This window comes from Onychomys torridus, chromosome 12 (assembly GCF_903995425.1).
Source record: "Onychomys torridus chromosome 12, mOncTor1.1, whole genome shotgun sequence".
Lineage (NCBI taxonomy): Eukaryota > Metazoa > Chordata > Mammalia > Rodentia > Cricetidae > Onychomys > Onychomys torridus.
The window spans coordinates 13,800,330-13,818,388 of NC_050454.1; the positions used below are offsets into that span (position 1 = coordinate 13,800,330).

At 43.4% G+C, this 18,059-nt stretch overlaps 1 protein-coding gene across 1 annotated transcript in view; it reads left to right on the plus strand.

The window, feature by feature from the left end:
- Window positions 1-18,059, plus strand: part of Snx4 (sorting nexin 4) — an 82,897-nt gene that overhangs the window by 14,256 nt on the left and 50,582 nt on the right. Inside the window, exons 2-7 of the mRNA XM_036204092.1 lie at window positions 3,713-3,834; window positions 6,640-6,775; window positions 8,208-8,357; window positions 9,228-9,275; window positions 12,619-12,674; window positions 15,062-15,133. Coding sequence (XP_036059985.1) covers window positions 3,713-3,834; window positions 6,640-6,775; window positions 8,208-8,357; window positions 9,228-9,275; window positions 12,619-12,674; window positions 15,062-15,133 — 584 coding nt within the window. The remainder of the gene's footprint in view (window positions 1-3,712; window positions 3,835-6,639; window positions 6,776-8,207; window positions 8,358-9,227; window positions 9,276-12,618; window positions 12,675-15,061; window positions 15,134-18,059) is intronic.

The window sequence follows — 18,059 nt, forward strand, 5'->3', positions numbered from 1 at the left end:
CAGGAAGTGAACTGAGATTACTATGCGTGGCTTGAGCATTTATGAGACCTCAAAGCCTGTTCCCACAGTGACATGCTTCCTCCAACAAGGCCATACCTACTGCAACAAAGCCACACCTCCTAATAGTACCACACCCCATGAGCTTATGGGAGCAATTACATTTAAACTACCACAGAGAGGAACCAGATGCAGCACCTAAGAGGGTGAAGGTACAAAATGGGTACAAATGGCTGGATTAGACAGGGAAGAGCCTCTGGGGGAAGGGCAGCCCAGCCCCTGGCTAGGGAGTTCAGGGTAGAAGCAGGCTATGCCAGCCATAGCCTGTAACAGGTAGGGACTGGGGGATGCTGGGAGAACCTGGAGGCCAGATCCGCTTTGATATGTTAATTAGGTACCTCAGCCATTTGTCCTAGGATCTGAGATTTAACAGCTATATGCCTGTGTACATTCTTTTGGTTTTTACTATTTTTGAACTTAATGCTTTTTAAAATTTTGTGTTTATTATTACTGGATCATATGACAGGCTAAAACATGATGAATGTGTTATCTTTGGGCTGAGAAGGTGATTTGCTTTATCAGTACGGTTAGGTGCTTTTAGAATTCAGAGAATTTTCATTGGAGCAGATGGCATAGCTGTAGGCCAAGAGCTGTACAGCTCTCTCAGCCAGTGTGGCCTTCATCATCCTTGATTGTCTCTCTTCTGGCTGAGAGTTTCTTTCTGTCTCTCTTATTTTCTATTCTTTATATATACAATATCACTTTCTGCATTTTTCCTGGGAGTGCTTCCTGAGTATTTCATCATTGATTCCATTTCTGATACTATAATACCTAAGTTTAATTTTTTCTCTAACTATTGCTTTTACTGTAGCATTTTTGTGTGTTCATGTGTATGTGCACTCCTGTCTGTGCCAGAGGTTGACGTTGGGTCTCTTCCTGGATCACTCTCTACCTTGTTTTTTCATGCAGTGTCTCTCACTGACCTGGAGCTAGCATATTTGACTGGGCTACCTAGTTAGTGAACCACAGAGATGCTCCTGCCTCCTCCTTCCCAGTTCTGGAACTGAAAGAGTATTTTAATTGTGAGTGCTGGGGATCCAAACCCAGGTTCTTGTGCATAAGCAGCATTTACTTTACTGACTGAATCAAAACCTCAGCCTGTGTAGCTTTTTAAAAACCTTCGGAGAGCTGGAGAGCTGGCTCAGTGGTTAAGAGCACTCTTGCAGAAGACCTGGATTCAGTTCCCAGCACCAATACCAGGTGGCTTACAATGGTCTCCAGTTATAGGGGATTTGCTGCCCTCTTCTGGCCTTTGCAGGTATCAGGCCTGCACATGGTGCACATACATGGTGGCATTCATATATACATGTAAAATAAAATCTTTTTAAAAATGTTGTGCTATACGTATAGTACTGCTGTTATCTCCTCCGTACGGACTGCCCCTAATGATTATCTGAGCAGTTTTTAGACTCCAAACCCACCCCAGAATTTCGAGCAAGGGAGAAAAGTGTAAAGCCCAGCAGCTCCACTCCCTTACCTTCTCCTGTGCTTGTGTCTGTCCTGCCTTTCCTTCGCAGTGCACTCCCCAGCCTGTGGGCCTCCATCTGACACAGACTTGCAGTTGTTCTGCTTGAAGAAAGGAGACTGCTCTTTTGTTTTCAGATCTTGTTCTGTGTTATCTTTAAAGTTAACACATGCACAAAACAAGGACTTTCCTTATGGTATTTTAGCATGTGTGTGTCCTTATTTTTTTTCCAAATATATACCCCCTTCCTGCTGCCTTTCCAGCAAGGATCTGCTTTATTTATGTGTTTGTCCACATGTGCACAGAAGCAAAGGAGAACATCAGGTGTCCTGTGCACGCACATGAACATGCATTCCCCTCTCTCCTTCCTCCTCCTCCTCCATCTTATCCCCTTTAGACAGGGTCTCTCCTTGAACCTGGAGCTCACTGGTTTGTTTTATTTGTATTTTGAGACAGGTCCTACTATAGCCTGGAAAGGTAGTGTGTGCTACTTGCTTTATTTGTGAAGTTGGTTTTTTGTAACTTCTTTCCTGTTTTTAGTTGAGGATATGTGACTGCTAGTTTTTTGTTTGTTTGTTTGTTTTTCTGGAGCTGAGGATCGAACCCAGGGCCTTGTGCTTGCTAGGCAAGCATTTTTCCACTGAGCTAAATCCCCAACCATGACTGCTAGTTTTTACAAGCTAGTCATTTCAGAGGAAGGGAACCTCAATTAAGAAAATGCCTTCAGGGTCTGGGCCAATACCTGAGGCCACACTGCTGCTGTGGCCAGGCTGCTCTGAGTGGCCTGTGCTGCCACCTCGGGGGGGGGGGGGGGGGGGGGGGGGGGGGGATGGGGCAGGGCATGGTGACATTCAGGTGCGAGCTGCTGCTGAAGGCCATGTAGGGTCTGTGGCCCTACACCAGCCAAGGTCTGAGTTGATATCCATGACTCCTGTTACCTACCACCGAGGGCCATTTGGATAGCCAGGGTCTGGTCAGCCACCTGAGACCATGTTGGTGTCGAGAGCCATGCTGCCACTGGGGCCATACTGATTTGGATGGCCTGTGCTGCCAATGGGACCACGGTGATATCTAGGTCCAGGATGCTGCCGAGGGCTATGGCTGGGTCCATAGTCCTGCTGTAGCCGGGGTCTGTGTTGATCTCCATGGTCCATGTTAGCACAGGGGCCATAGGAACCATGAATGTTGAAATCCAAGGGAAGCCCTGAGCAGGCACTGCCCACTCCTGACCCCAGGGTAGCTGGTTCTGCCCCTCCTGGGAGAGCTGGCACCACACTCAGGAGAGATGGCCCCACCCCCATCACAGGCCTGGGAGAGCTGGCCCCAGTGGCATATGCATGGAAGAGCTGGTTCTGCCCCTTGCCTGAGGGAGGTGGTCCTTGGTTACTTACACAAAATGTTGAAATTATAATAATTAATGTATGGTACCTATTAAAATACCTTTCAAGTAGTTGATAAAGAGAGATTGTCACTTGCTTTTTTTTTTCTTTTTTTTTAAGATTTATTTATTTATTATGCATACAGTGTTCTGTCTGCATATATGCCTGCAGACCAGAAGAGGGCAGCAGATCTCATCACAGGTGGTTGTGAGCCACCGTGTGGTTGCTGGGAATTCAGGACCTTTGGAAGAATAGCCAGTGCTCTTAACCTCTGAGCATCTCTCCAGCCTGTCACTTGCTGTTGTTATTTAGTAACCCATAACAACTTAGGAAATGCATTTATGTGTGTCTGTTTGGTGTGCGTGTGTGTAGAGTTGGAGTGTAGCCTTGGTTGCCATCCTCTCCTACCTTGTGTGAGATAGGGTCTCTTACAGTTCTCCAGTGCATAGGCTGGGCTAGTTTGCCCAGGAGCTTCTGGAAATTCTCCTGTCACTACCTCCTATGGTACTTTAGAAGGAGCATTGGGGTTACAGATGTATGCTGCTCATTCCGCTTTTACAGAGAACCTGGGGGTTCAAACTCAAGTCCTCAAGCCTGCATGGCAGACACTTTATGAACTGAACCAGTGTCCTGGCCCCCAACCATCTTGAACTATTTACCAGTGTGCCCGTGGGTTTTCCAGTACCGTTTTCACTAGCAGTGTCGTTATGTTGTCGGGCATGACTATAGTGCCCGTTGATCCTGTTCACCCCGGTACCCTCTTTACCAGGACCATCTCAAGGCTTTCATTGTTCCGTTTATTTTTGTCCAGACGACGGGAAATCATTTTTGGTTGAAGAAAATAGAAATCAGTGTTTCCGAGGCAGAAAAGAGAACGGGAAGAAACGCCATGAACATGCAAGAAACGTACACTGCTTACCTCATCGAGACGCGGTGAGTTGCCGGGAGGGCCTGACGGTAGATGGGAAGGTTCTTCTGGTAGCCGCTGTCTGTTAGGTTGAGAAACTAACTTCCTTCAATGCTTGGGATGTGTTTTCTTGTGATAGGAAATTGTTTCAAGATAAAAGTATGAGAATTTGTCTTTTAGAGCACATAGAAATGTCTTGGGAAGCAGTATGTTATTATTAAATTCTCCTAGTTTGGAAGACAGGCCAATGAAAACATTTGTAAGTCAGGATAAGATTAATTTTTCATGTTGAAGTTGGGAATCTGAACGGAAGTCGTTTTTAGAAGTAGTTAGTTAATATGACGTTGTTAATTAATACCTCTCTAAACTGGACTGTGATCCAGTATTCCTGTGTTTTTGCCATGGGAGGAGCCATTTATTTGTCTTATTTATTTGTTGCTTTTTGAGGCAGGGTCTCTATGTAGCCCTGGCTGTCTTGGAACTCACAGAGATCCACCTCCCTCCTGCACCTGCATCTGGGCCCCCATGGCCAGCCTTATGTATATATGTACTGCTTACATGTCGGGCATAATACTAGCACTAAGAGCAAGAGGGTAAGGAGTTGAAGGCCAGCCCAGGCTACATAGTAAAACCCATATCAAAAGCGATAGTGATGAGAACAGTAACTGCGAAGACCTGTAGTGTGAGGACTAAAGAGATGGCTTCATGGTTACAAGTATATACTGCTCTTGCACAGAACCTAGAGTTTGAGTACCAGCACCCACATGGGCATCTCACAGTTGCCTGTAACTCCGTCTCCCAGAATCCAACACCTTGCCTTCAATAACACCTGCATGTAAATGGCATACACACACAAAGACACACAGAATTAAGAATAATAAATAAATCTTCTTAAAAAGGGCAGTAGTGTACCATAAATCTAGTTACAAGGGAGGCTAAGGCAGGAACATTATCTTTCTTCTTTCTTTCTTTCTCTCACTAACCTGGGCCTCATAGGCAGCCAGCCCATCCAGAAGGTTCTCTTGTGGTGATATATTGTGTACCCTAATAAACATGCCTGAGGATCAGAGGACAGAGCCACTAGATAGACATAGAGGTCAGGCAGTGGTGGCACACACTTTTAATCCCAGCACCTGAGATCTCATGCCTTTGCTTGGGAAGCACACACACCTTTAATCCCAGGAAATGATATGGCATGGCAGAGAAAGTTGTACAAGGCGTGAGGAAATAGGAACTCTCTTTAGTCTGAGGATTTCATAGAGGTAAGAACTAGTGGATAGCTGTTCTGCTTCTCTGATCTTTCAGCACTTACCCTGACATCTGGTACCAGGTATTTTATTAAAAGAATATCTGAGATTCGAACAACAATCTCTTGAATGTAGGAATTTTAGGTCAGCTAGACCATCATGGTAAAGCCCACCCAAAACAAACTAACAGATAAGCATCTACTGTGCTGAGCCTGACATAATTAGAAACACTTCTCTAGTGACTGATCCAGGACTAATTTAGCTTCTCTGTCACTGTGTCCTGATGGACAGATGCACATTGTGGTTGTATGTACATTTCTTAGAGGGCAAGTAAGTTATTATCAAGTGAATAATTGGAAAATAAGAAGGTCTTGATAATGTTTCAAATTTTTCTGCAGCTGGGCATGGTGGCACACTCCTTTTCTCTTTGCTGGGCATGGTGGCACACTCCTTTCTCTTTGCACTCAGGAGGGTGAAGCAGGTGGTTCTTTGTGTTAGTTCCACGCCAGCCTGGTCTACACAGCCAGTTCCAGGCCAGTGAGAACTGTGTAGTAAGTCCTGTCTTAAACAATAGTAGAAATCAAAACCCTGCATTTATGATGGCAGCAGAAGTATTGAGTACCTTAAATAGCCTTCACACACTCTTACCCTAGCTGCAGTTTGGACTTTGGTGTAGATAAAACATGAGGCGCCTATCAGCTCTGTAAAGGAAAAAAAGGAGACGTGAGTTGTAAGCTTTCTTCCTTGGCTTTCAGAGCTGACCGAGTTTGCTTTTGCGGATCTCCTGGTACTCAGATCCTTCTGATTGACCCCTACCCTCAACTCAGGCTTTGTGGTATCTTGGTCTTTGTCATCATAAACTGTTTCCTCATTGTGGCAGTAGAAAAGTTACAAGTGTCTTTTATGTAATGAAGCTTGTAAAACCAATTCTGTACTGTAGCTTTTAGAATGTTTCTAATACAGCTATTTCCCATGAGTTCAGATGGGTTTCCTGTAACAGAAGGAAAGCACTCAGGGTGAGAGCTTTGGACTCCGATGACTCTGAGTGCACAGTACACAGAGCCTGTGTTGGTAGGCAGAACGCAGCTGCATCCCCGTTTGTCAAATGGGCACAGGAAGTCTGTTTCCCGGGGTTGTAAGTCTGAAGGAGGTGTGTAAGATGAAATGCTAAACGGTATTATTAATAAAAAACCCGGAGTCAGGTATTGAGTTGAAAAACCGGGAGATCAGAGGAATAATAGGACAAGCCACAGACAACCTCACCTTACCGACCTTCAGTCTCCAAAGAGACCTACTTCCTGTATACCCATGCCTATATTCCTGTCCTTTTGCCATCTCACTTCCTCTAACCGCCCAGCTACATCACTTCCTGTCTGTCCGCACAGATCTTCAGACCTCTGTGGTTAGTGCTGGGATTAAAGGTGTGTGCTACCACTGCCTGACCTCTGTGTTTATTTACTACAGCGGCAGGCTTTTTCCTCTGATCCTCAGATAGGCTTTATTGGGGGACTCAGATAAAATACCACCACAGAGGTGGGGTTGTGTGGTCTGAAGTAATAGAAACGCTCTTTGATTCTTTTTCAGGTCAGTCGAACATGCTGACGGTCAGAGTGTCCTCACAGACTCGCTGTGGAGGCGGTACAGTGAGTTCGAGCTGTTGAGAAACTACCTTTTAGGGTACTACCCGCATGTTGTTGTACCACCTCTTCCGGAAAAGCGGGTGAGACAGAGCAGGGGGGTTGAGAAGTGCCTGGGACCGAGCCCATTCATTTCTCCGTTTTTCTTTCTTCTTGTTTGTGTGTACTTCTCAAGACGGGGTTTCTCTGTGTAGCCCTGGCTGTCCTGGAACTCACTCTGTAGACCAGGCTGGCCTCAAACTCAGAGATCTGCCTTCCTCTGCCTTCTCTCTCTCTCTCTATATATATATATATATTTTTTTTTTTCTTTCTTTCTCCTAAATATATAGATGTAACTTGCTCAGTCTGTATAATGTTATTTGTATGTATATAATTTCAGGGTTGACCATTTGGAAGCTCTTCCATGGGAAGGACTCTTTCTCCCACTTTGAGCATTCATTAGTTGCCCAAAGTTCTCTGTCTAGGTTGGAGGCCCCATGAGATGACCCCGTTCCATGCTAGCATGTGTGTTAGTGCCGTCCTTGTACAGGGTTTGTTTGGGCAGCCATGTCCATAGGTATCGCTTCCCTGTCGTTCTCAGGAGATGGACTCTCACAGTCTTCCCACCCCTCTTCCCAATGTTCCCTGAGCCTTAGGGACAGAGATGTGCTGTAGATGCAGCATCAGTTGGAGCGGGCACCACAGGGTCACTTGTTCTCTGCATTTTGATCAGCTCTGGCTTTCTTCAGTGGTAAAGAGAAGCTTCTTTTATGAGTGTGTGCTGGATAGTTTTATATCAGCCTGACACAAACCAGAATCATCTGAGAGGAGGGAGTTTCAGTTGAGAAAATGATTCTAGAAGAATTTAGCTGTAAGCACAAAAGCCTGTGGGACATTTTCTTTCTTTCTTTCTTTCTTTCTTTCTTTCTTTCTTTCTTTCTTTCCTTCTTTCCTTCTTTCTTTCTTTCTTTCTCTCTCTCTCTTCTCTCTCTCTCTCTCTCTCTCTCTCTCTCTTTTTGGTTTTTAGAGACCGGGTTTCTCTGTGTAGTTTTGGTGCCTGTCCAAGACCTAGCTCTGTAGACCAGGGTGTCCTTGAACTCACAGAGATCCACCTGGCTCTGCCTCCCGAGTGCTGGGATTAAAGGTGAGCACCACCATGGCCGGCGAGTCTTAATTATTGACTGATGTGGGATTGAGATGGTTGGGCCCAGCCTGTTGTAAGTGTGGCTATCCCTGGACTGGTGGTCCTGAGTTCTATAAGAAAGCAGGCAGAGCAGGCCAGTAAGCAGAACCCCTCCATGGCCTCTGAATCAGTTCCTGCCTCCAGTTTCCTGTCCTGCTTGAGTTCCTGTCCTGACTTCCTTTAGTGATGAACAGTGATTTGGGAGTGTGAGCCAAACAAACCCTTCCCTCCCAAGTTGCTTTGGTCATGGTGTTTTGTCACAGCAACTGCAACCCTAGCTGAGACGGAGGGAGGGTGAGAGCTGTACTGACCTGTGGTTGAGCCTGTTCCTAATGGTTGTTCTGTTTACCCAGGCAGAGTTCGTGTGGCATAAGCTCTCTGCTGACAACATGGACCCAGACTTTGTGGAGAGACGACGGATAGGCTTAGAGAACTTCCTCTTGAGGGTTGCTTCCCATCCCGTCCTTTGTAGAGACAAAATCTTCTATCTGTTTTTGACACAGGTATCTTCCTTTTAATTAGTCTTTAAACATTCATTTGAGTTGGACTTTTAAAAGATTATAAAGTGCTGATTCTTGAGACTTTTGAATTAGCTTTTGGTAGGCAGATTTTTGTGCTTGCGTTAGTCTGAATTTTGGGCCATTGGCTTCCGTCACTAGCTGAGATTTAAATTTATGTATTATTAATGTGTGCGTGTGTATGGGGAGGGGGCACACCTGTCATGGCACACATGCGGAGGTAGAGGCCAGTGTTGTAGAGACAGCTTCTCTTTCCACCGTTACATCTGGGAATTGTTCTCAGTTGCCTCGCTTACATGGCAAATGCTTTACCTAAGTACAGAGCCATCTCAGCAGCTCCATAGCTAAGCTTTCAAAAATATCGTTTATTTAATTTTCTGTGTATTTGTGTGTGTGCCTGAGTGTATGTGCAACATGGGTGCAGGAGTCGGTGCAGGTCAGAGCGGGCCTGGGTCCAGGAACTGGGGTTACATGTGCTTGTGAGCCACAGTGTGGGCTTTGGGAACTAGACCTGGGGCTTCTGCAAGAGCAGGAACTGTTCTTTACTACTGAGCCGTCTCTGCAGCCCCATCATAGCTACCCTTTTTACACTACAAAGATACTGTGACTTCATGTCTGCTAGAATTCTCTACATGAAAATTTAAAATTAGTCTTCAGCGTTAGGGGGCTGAGAATCTAAAATCTTGGATGTTTTTCTAACGTTTGAAGTTTGCACTGTATGTTTGGTTTTGACCTTTCCCCTATCACTTGAAGTAAGAACAGAGTGGTAGATATTCAGTTTATTTCCCGTGGAACCTTATGTATTGGCTGCTTGGCTTGGCAGTGATGGTCTCTAAAGCTGAGTCTGATTTTTAGGAAGGGAACTGGAAGGAGACCGTGAATGAGACTGGATTTCAGCTGAAGGTAAGGGTATTTGTGGGACCCCACTCCACACCCCTTTACAGTGCCCAGCATGGTAGCATGCACTTAATGGAGAAGGGCTCTGTTTGAGCCAGTGGGGGAATCAGCTTTGCCTCTAACACCGTTGGCAGGGTTTTCAAGAAAACACCTCAGTTCACTTTTGATTTGTGTAATTTTACTGTTGGTTGGGCTATAATGGACAGTTTCTTAATCCTCCCAGAAAATATTTTAATCAGTAATTTAAATTCAGTCTGTCTATTTTTCCTACAGTGTATGTGTACATTTTCATTTTCTTAAATTCAAGTCAGACCACTTGACTTGTTCTGTCTCTCACAATTGCTTAGTCTGTGAGACAGGACACTGAGGAAAACCCACACTTGGTTTTCCCTACATTGGTAGACCTAGGATGAGACCTTAGTCATGCCGCTGGAGAACGAGACGGGTGACCAGTTTGCAACCAAGTAGGAGTTGTGGTGAAATACCTCTGTTAGTGATGCAGGTTCACAGTCGTTAGCATTGGTGTTTGGAAAATTGAACATTGCCTGGAGATTGAGATGCTCAGTGACGAAGAAATGGAGCTCTCCAGATCTTCCTGAAGGACAGCTAGCACAGGTTATTAACATGTTTAAAAGGATTCGTCTGCTGTAATCATGTGAGTCGGGTAGCATACATTTGTAAAATATAGGTTGAATATTCCTAAGTTGAAAATCTGAAATTTGAAATATTGTGAAATATTAAATATTTTAAAGTTCAAAACATTTAATGGTGTAATTCAGTTTTAGACTTAGGAAAATTTTGTATTTCAGATTTTGCAAATAGGGATACTCAACTGGCAAAGTCTGAAGACATTGTAAAGACCCAAACATTTCAGATAAGAGATACGGAACCTGTATTTAATATAAGATAGTAAGTGATAGCCAGGTGTACTGGCACACACCTTTAATCCCAACCTAGGAAGTAGAGGAAGGGAGGATTTCTGTGAGTTCGAGGCCAGCCTGGTCTACAGAGCTAGTTCTGGGACAGCCAGGGCTACACAGAGAATCCCTGTCTCAAAAACCCAACAAGCAAAAGTGAGATTTGAGAGTACTAGAGAAAAGGCTCAGTGGTTAAAAGCACTGGCTGTTCTCCCAGAGGACCAGAGTTCAATTTCAGTACCCAAGTGGTAGCCAGCTCACAACCATCTGTAACCAGTCCCAGGAAGTCCAGGCATGTACATGATGCACAGGCATGCCAGACTACATGTAGGCAAAACACCTCCATACATAAATAAAGAAATAAATGTTTTTATTTATTTGAAAGTGAGATTTGAGAGGTTGAAGAGATGGCCTAGCAATTAAGAGCACTTGCTACTTTTACAGGAGGCCTGGGTTCTTTTCCCAGCTCCTACATGGGGGCTCAAAACCATCTGTAACTCCAGTTCCAGTCTTTGGCTTCTGGGCACCAGGCACACATGTGTTACACATACATGCACACAGACAAAACACTCATACCTAAACTAAAAGGAACACAGTTTTAGGCTTGTTCATTATTCATTAGCTAGCTGTGCAGATCCCTGGCCTCTGGAGCTGTGGGCATTGTGTGGAGGAGGAGCTCATTTGTTATTTGTTCTTATTTTCTTAGCCAAGTAACTCTGATGTCCTGGTGGTTTGGGTTTACTTTGTTGGGTTAATTGAGAGTATTTGTAATTGTGGGTTGGAAATTGGAATAACATAAAGTCTAATTGAGGATAGAGATTTAAAAAAAAAAAAAAAAAAAAGCCAAACTATGCCAGGTGATGGTGGCTCACACCTTTAATCCCAGCAGTCGGGAGGCAGAGCCAAGAGGATCTCTGTGAGTTCGAGGCCAGCCTGGTCTACAGAGCGAGATCCAGGACAGGCACCAAAACTACACAGAGAAACCCTGTCTCGAAAAAAAACAAACTACATTTTGAATTGATTTATAATTGAACCACTTTTTTTTTTTTTGATGATTACTAATTCCTATGCCTTAGGCAAAGAAAGTTTTTGGTTTGTTTTTTTTTTAAGATTTAAATTTATATTTTCTATGTATGTGCACCACACGCATACCTGGTGCCCTTAGTGACTAGAAGCCATGCATTCCTCTCCAATTGGGGTTATAGGCAGTTGTGAGCTGCCATGTGGGTACTGGGAACTGAACCCAGGTCCTTTGGAAGACCAGCAAGTGCTCTTAACCACTAAACTGTCTATAGCACCCTGATTTGGGGTTTTTGTTTGTTTGGGCTTGGTTTTGTATGTGTGTGTGTGTGTGGGGGGGGGGGGTGTTTGTTTTTGTTTTTGGCGATAAGCTACGTAGTTCTGCCTAACCTAGAACTCACTTTGTAGAGCAGGCTGGCTTCAGAGATCCATCCACCTGCCTCTGTCTCCCAAGTGCTGGGATTAAAGGTGTATGCCACCACCTTCTTTTTGTTTTGTTTTTCCAACAAGGTCTCTCTACCTAGCCCTCACTAGCTATCTTGGAACTCACTATCTAGACCACAGAGGTTGACCTGCCTCTACTTTTCAAGTGCTGGGATAAGGAGGTGCATCATGCTTGGCTCAGTTTTCTTTTTTCTTTTTAAGGAAAAAATTAGGATTTGATTATATTAAGTATGCATCTCGTGCAATGAAATTCTCATTTAGTATTTATCTCTTCTTAGGAAACAGTTATCTAGAAATAAGTTAAGATGTGCTGTTTTGTCAGACAGGCACCACACTGTCTCACACCTGTGATCCTAGTGCTAGGGAAGTAGGAGCTAAGAGGGTGAGGAGTTTAGGGCCAGCCTGGGCTATGTGAGATCCTATCTCACACACCAAAAAGAAAAGGATGTCTCTAACACTTGAAACTAGCTATATAGTAGTGTGATGCCGTCTAGCTTGCTTTATTTAGCATAGCATTACTTTCATGGAGGTATTTTCATTTTTTCTTTTTCTGAGACATTGATTATGATAACAAGACAACTGAAGGCCCGTTTAGTTTGGATTCCACCTGAAAGGTGCACTCAGAGCATACAGGATCTCCATAAAGCAGCAGGTTCACAGCCTGCCTAGGCAGGTCATCGCTTTTCCTGGCTTAGAGATAATACGGAGCTATTGTCATAACTGGTGCGTTAGTGTTTACGGTTATTTGTGTTGGAATGACTGAAGGCCACATACTCATTCCGACTTACAACATGCTTGTGTAGTGTTCTCAAAAAAAAGCTATTCTTTTTCAGTATGTTTAATGTGCTTACAACAAATGATTAAAAGCAAAAGTATTTGAACACTTTAATTCTGAAGGGAAAGTAAAACTGTTTGAATTATATACCCTGAAATGTAATTGTATTAAGTCAACAAATTATTTTTTCCAGGCAGACTCCAGGTTAAAAGCGCTTAATGCAACATTCAGAGTGAAAAACCCAGACAAGTAAGGCTTTGCTTTAATAACAGTTTACAATGTTGTTTTGAGTGGTGCCTATCAATCTATTTAATTTTTCATTTCTGAATGTATGCACTTAATTTGCTAAATATTTTGAATAATTAATAATTTATATTTAGTGAAACCTTTTTAAAGTCTAAAACTGATTTTGAAATTCGGTAATTTGAGTTTAAGGTTGTGTCTGAAGTTATAGAAAATTAGACCACTGCTTTTTCTTCTAGAAAGATTTATTAAATGTTGAAGATGTCAGAAAAATGAGAGAAGTAATTTCCTGTAGTTTTTCCTGCGTGACTGTTTATCAAATGTGCACAGTTTAAGAAAGTTATGTATTATATATATAATAACTTAAGTCTAGTTTGTATGCCCAAAACACTGAGAATAAATGTACAGGTGTGAGGGTCCTTGACTTGATGGCTGTCAGTCTGTGTTCTTGAGAGCTCTTCTGCCCTAGATGCCAGAGTCTGCAGCACGACTCCTCGGGATAGGACAGCCCTAGGGATTAGTGTAGCTCCCTCTGACCTGGTGGGTGGACCAGCTCTTCCTCACTTGCCCCTTCACAGGGAAAGCACACTTCCCTAGAGGCGGTTTGTAGTTGCAGCTGCTGAGGTAGATGCAGATGGCAAATGGGTTAGGCTTTCTATAGCGAGTCCTTCAGCACTAAGTCCTCGGGAAGCTAAATTCTTATCAGATGAAGTGCAAGCTGCATAGTTGATGCCCTGTCATGTCTAACTCTAATTATAAACTGATATTACTACTAATAATGCCTCTGTTTTGTGGTAGGGATCGAACCAAGGACCTCTTGCATGCGAGGAAAGCCCTCTGCCACCAAGATAAATCTGTAGGCTTTCTTGACTTTTATCACAGATTTTGAATATAAAATATAAATGAATATTTCCAAGGTTTTGATCATTAGAAAGTGGTAATGGCCAGGCAGCAGTGGTGCAGACCTTTAATCCCAGCACTCGGGAGGCAGAGCAAGGCAGATCTCTGTGAGTTCGAGGCCAGGCTGGGCTACAGAGCAAGATCTGGGACAGCCACCAAAACTACACAGAGAAACCCTGTCTGGGAAAAAAAAAGAAAAGAAAGTGATAATGATAACCATTGAACTTTTGTTTTATTTTTTAATTATGTGTGTGTCTGTGAGTACAGGATCAACAACCATACTTATTTCCATTTTGTTTATTCCAAGACAGGGTTTCTCTGTGCAGCTCTGGCTGTCTGGAACTCACTCTGTATTCCAGGCTGGCCTTGAACTCATAGAGATCCGCCTGCTTCTGCCTCCCCAGTGCTGGGACTAAAGGGGTGCACCACTACTGCCTGGCTAGTTTTTGCCTTTTTAAAAAAAAAATTATTTATTTACTTTTATTTTCTGTGCATTGGTGTTTTTGCCTGCGTGTCCGTCTGTGTGAGGGTGTCGGGTCCCCTGGAACTAGAGTTACAGACAGCTGTGAGATGCCATGTGGGTGCTGGGGATTGAACCAGGGTCCTCTGGAGGAGCAGCCCCTGGTTTTTCCTTTTTAAGAATGTCATACCGAATCATAGGTAGCCTTTCAGATTGGCTGCTTTCATTCAGCTGCCATGGAGGTTTTTATAAGTGTCATAACGACATGCGTGACAAATACTCAGGGCTGTGTGGATGAGAACTAAAATGACAAGTTCCTCTGAAGGAAACAAGCTAAGTTTGTGACAAGGGTGGATGAGTATTCCTCGGAGGAGCTGTTATTTTTATTGATACTTTAACATTAATGTCTTGCTAATTAACTTTTTTATTAAATGTTAATGAATGAAAAAGATTTTGTCAATTTCTTCTTTTTTTACTTTACAAGGTTATTTGAGTTACTGGATTTTATTTATCCATATTGTTGGTTTTTAGAATTTTAGATGGGTTATGGCCAATAATATTGTCAGAGTGTAAAATCAGTGTCTAGTTGCAAGGAAATTTATTTGCCTTAAATTCCATTATAAGAGATTCTTAATATGTAAATTTTCTGTTCTAGGTCTGAACAGACCTAGATTAATAATTAAGACAGATTAATAATTATGAGAAGTAATCATACCATTATTAAAATAGTATGCATCACAAAAAAGTTGTATCCTATTTCCCTAAGTCCTCCAAAACCAGAATAATTATTTCAGAGAGATGACCGAAGTGCTGCTTCTGGTTGCTTTAGCAAGTCAGTTTCTCCCAGACTGACTGACTTGACGGTAAAGCCGCGAGAGGGACCTTAGTCCAGGGTCCCCGCCTTCCTCTGCTGCGGTCCTTAACACAGTGATGTGTGGTCACCCCGCATAAAATTATTTTCATTGCAACTTCATAACTGCAATTTTGCTGCTGTTACGAATTGAAATGTAAATATCTGTGTTTTCTGATGTAGGAGACCCCTGTCAAACGGTAGTCTGACACCCTCGGGGATTGTGACCCACAGATGCAGAACCAGTGCCTTAGGGTCTGTAAATGTCATTTGCCTTGTGCTGACAGTATAAATGCACCTAAGCTTGCTTTGTGGCCACTCATTGCCCGCTTATGTTGTGTTGCCAATAAACCAAATCCATTAAAACAGAATCTACAGAATAAATCAGCCAGATTACTTAAATCACATGTTCTTTATCTAGTTATTTTTAAATCTATTAGTTTGTTTGATTTTATGTAAACAAATAGTTCTAATCTTGTGCCCATCATAACCTTGCCAGAAAGTTTCATTTACTGTGATTGCTGGTTTTTCTTGTCTGAAAAAACAAAACTCTGACTTCAGTTAAATAACATATGAAACCATCATTTTTCTTTTAAAGGAAAACAAACCACATGATCAAATATTTAATTATGATTTTCTTAGGTCTTTTGAGTTTCCAGATTAATTGGAGCAGGGAAGGTAGAAATTAATATAGAGTTGGAATTGTCTTTAAGTGGCTCGGGTCAAGGGCTCGCAATATAGTTCAGTGGGTAAAAGTGATTGCCACGTAGGCTTGACACCTTACTTTGATGCTAGATCTGGAGACTGGAGAGAGGGCTCAGCAGTGAGAGTACTGGCTGTTCTTGCAGGGAACCCGGGTTCAATTCCCAGCACCCACATGGCAGCTCACAACTGTCTGCAACTCCATTTCCAGGGGATCTGACACTTTCACACCAGAGCACATAAAATAAAGTTCAATAAATTAAAAAAACAAAAAACAGATGTGACAGTGCACATCTGTAATCCCAGCACTTTTATGGTGAGATGGGAGGTGGAGTTAGGAGAGTCTCCCAGAAGTTCACTGGCCAGATAGTCATGACAGAAGGAAAGAACTAATTCCTGAAAGTTGTACTTTGTCCTCCACATGTATGCTGTAGCACAGCCATGCTCACATTCACTCAAGCACAGCCTCCACATGCATGCCATAACACACCCATGCTCACATTTATTCAAACACAGCCTCCACATGTATGCCATAGCACAGCCATGCTCACATCCACTCAAGCACAGCCTCTGCATGTATGCCATTACACACCCATGCTCACATTTATTCAAACACAATCTCCACATGTATGCCATAGCACAGCCATGCTCACATCCACTCAAGCACAGCCTCCACATGTATGCCATAGCACAGCCATGCTCACATCCACTCAAGCACAGCCTCCACATGTATGCCATAGCACACCCATGCTCACATTTATTCAAACACAACCTCCACATGTATGCCATAGCACAGCCATGCTCACATCCACTCAAGCACAGCCTCCACATGCATGCCATAACACACTCAAACACAGTGATAATAAATAGAAAAAAAAATTAAAAGCAGCTCTTCAGATAGGGCAGTAGGAACTGGAAATGCAGAAGCTGATGGAGGAAGGTTGGGAGCTGATATTTGTGATTTCTTAAAGTCATGAGACTCACAATACATTGAGCTTCTTTTCTGTGGGGTTTATTTATGTGATAGTTGGTTGTACAGATTGTACAAAAGGTGTGAGTGAGGCCGGAGAGATGACTCAGTGGTGAAGAGCACTGGTTGCTCTTGCAGAGGACCTGGGCTCAGTACCCAAGCCCCCACAAGGTAGCTCACAGACATCTGGAACTCAGTTCCAGGGCATCCCATGCCCTCTTCTGACCTATGTGAGCACCAAGCACATACATGGTACACACACACATATACATGCAGACAAAACACTGACACATAAAATGAGTAAATCTTTAAACTTTCTTTGTGTGCGGGGAGACAGAGTCTCATTGTATCTGGCTGTCTTAGAACTCACTGAGTAAAACAAGATGTCCTTGAATCCTGCTCTGTGCCTACTGAGTTCTGGGATTAAAGGAATGTTCTACTGTGCCTGGTTAAAAACAAACAAACAGCAACCACAAACCTTCTAAAAAATGTTTAAGAGATTCTTAACACTTTCAGTGTGATAGGATGGAGAAGACTAAAATCGTAAGGAAATAAGAGGATGTGAAATCAACAACAGTTGACTCGAAACTGTGTGCCTTTGAGCTCTCAGATTGAAGAGAAACAGCCTGTGGGGAGGTGGTCAGATAATGAATGAGATTTGCTGGGTGGAGGAGCACCTGTCCAGGTTGAGAGGGTGCAGTGCTTACAAACTGCGGGAATGTTAGAGACGGGAGGATGGAAGGCGACCTGTGGCTGAAAGGAATAGATGATAAAGAAGTAGATGCAGAAATGATGTAGACAGCCTCAGGCTTACGGTAGAATCTGAGTGTTGGGAGGTGACAGAATCTGCATTGTGTACGCTTCTTTAGTCTCTCTAACAATACCTTGTCACTTAGGTCATTAAGAGTCAACCGTCCTGGATTTTGGTTTTGGCAAAGGATCTAGGCCCCATTTCTGGACAATCCATGCCTCCATTTGTTAACTGCTGCCCAAGGTTTGATGGATTCTTTGGTCTTCACCATTAAGCCCTCCCATTCCGCAGTATCTAATTCCTCTAAAGATGCAGGCTTTGTTCTGCTGACCAGCTGTGGGTATTTAGAATCTTATCTATGACTCTGGTGATAGGATTGATACGGTGGGGATACTGTTCCCTTCTTTACCCACACGCTGTTGAAAAGAAAACAGATGGTGAAAGACTGGTGGTTGGTTGGTGTTGCTCTTTTGGAAGGCCCACCACCCAGCCCCCTAATAAATCACTCATGGAGGCTTATTCTTGATTATGAATGCCCGGCCTTAGCTTGGCTTGTTGCTAGCCAGTTTTTCTTACATTAGCCCAGCTACCTTTTGCCTAGGGACTTTCCCCATTCTCTTACTTCTGTTTATCCTCTCTGCCTGCCAGCCCCGCCTACCCTTTCTCCTGCCTTGCTTTTGGCCAGTCAGTTCTTTATTAGATCATCAGGGGTTCTAGACAGGCACAGTAACACAGCTTCACAGAGTTAAACAAATGCA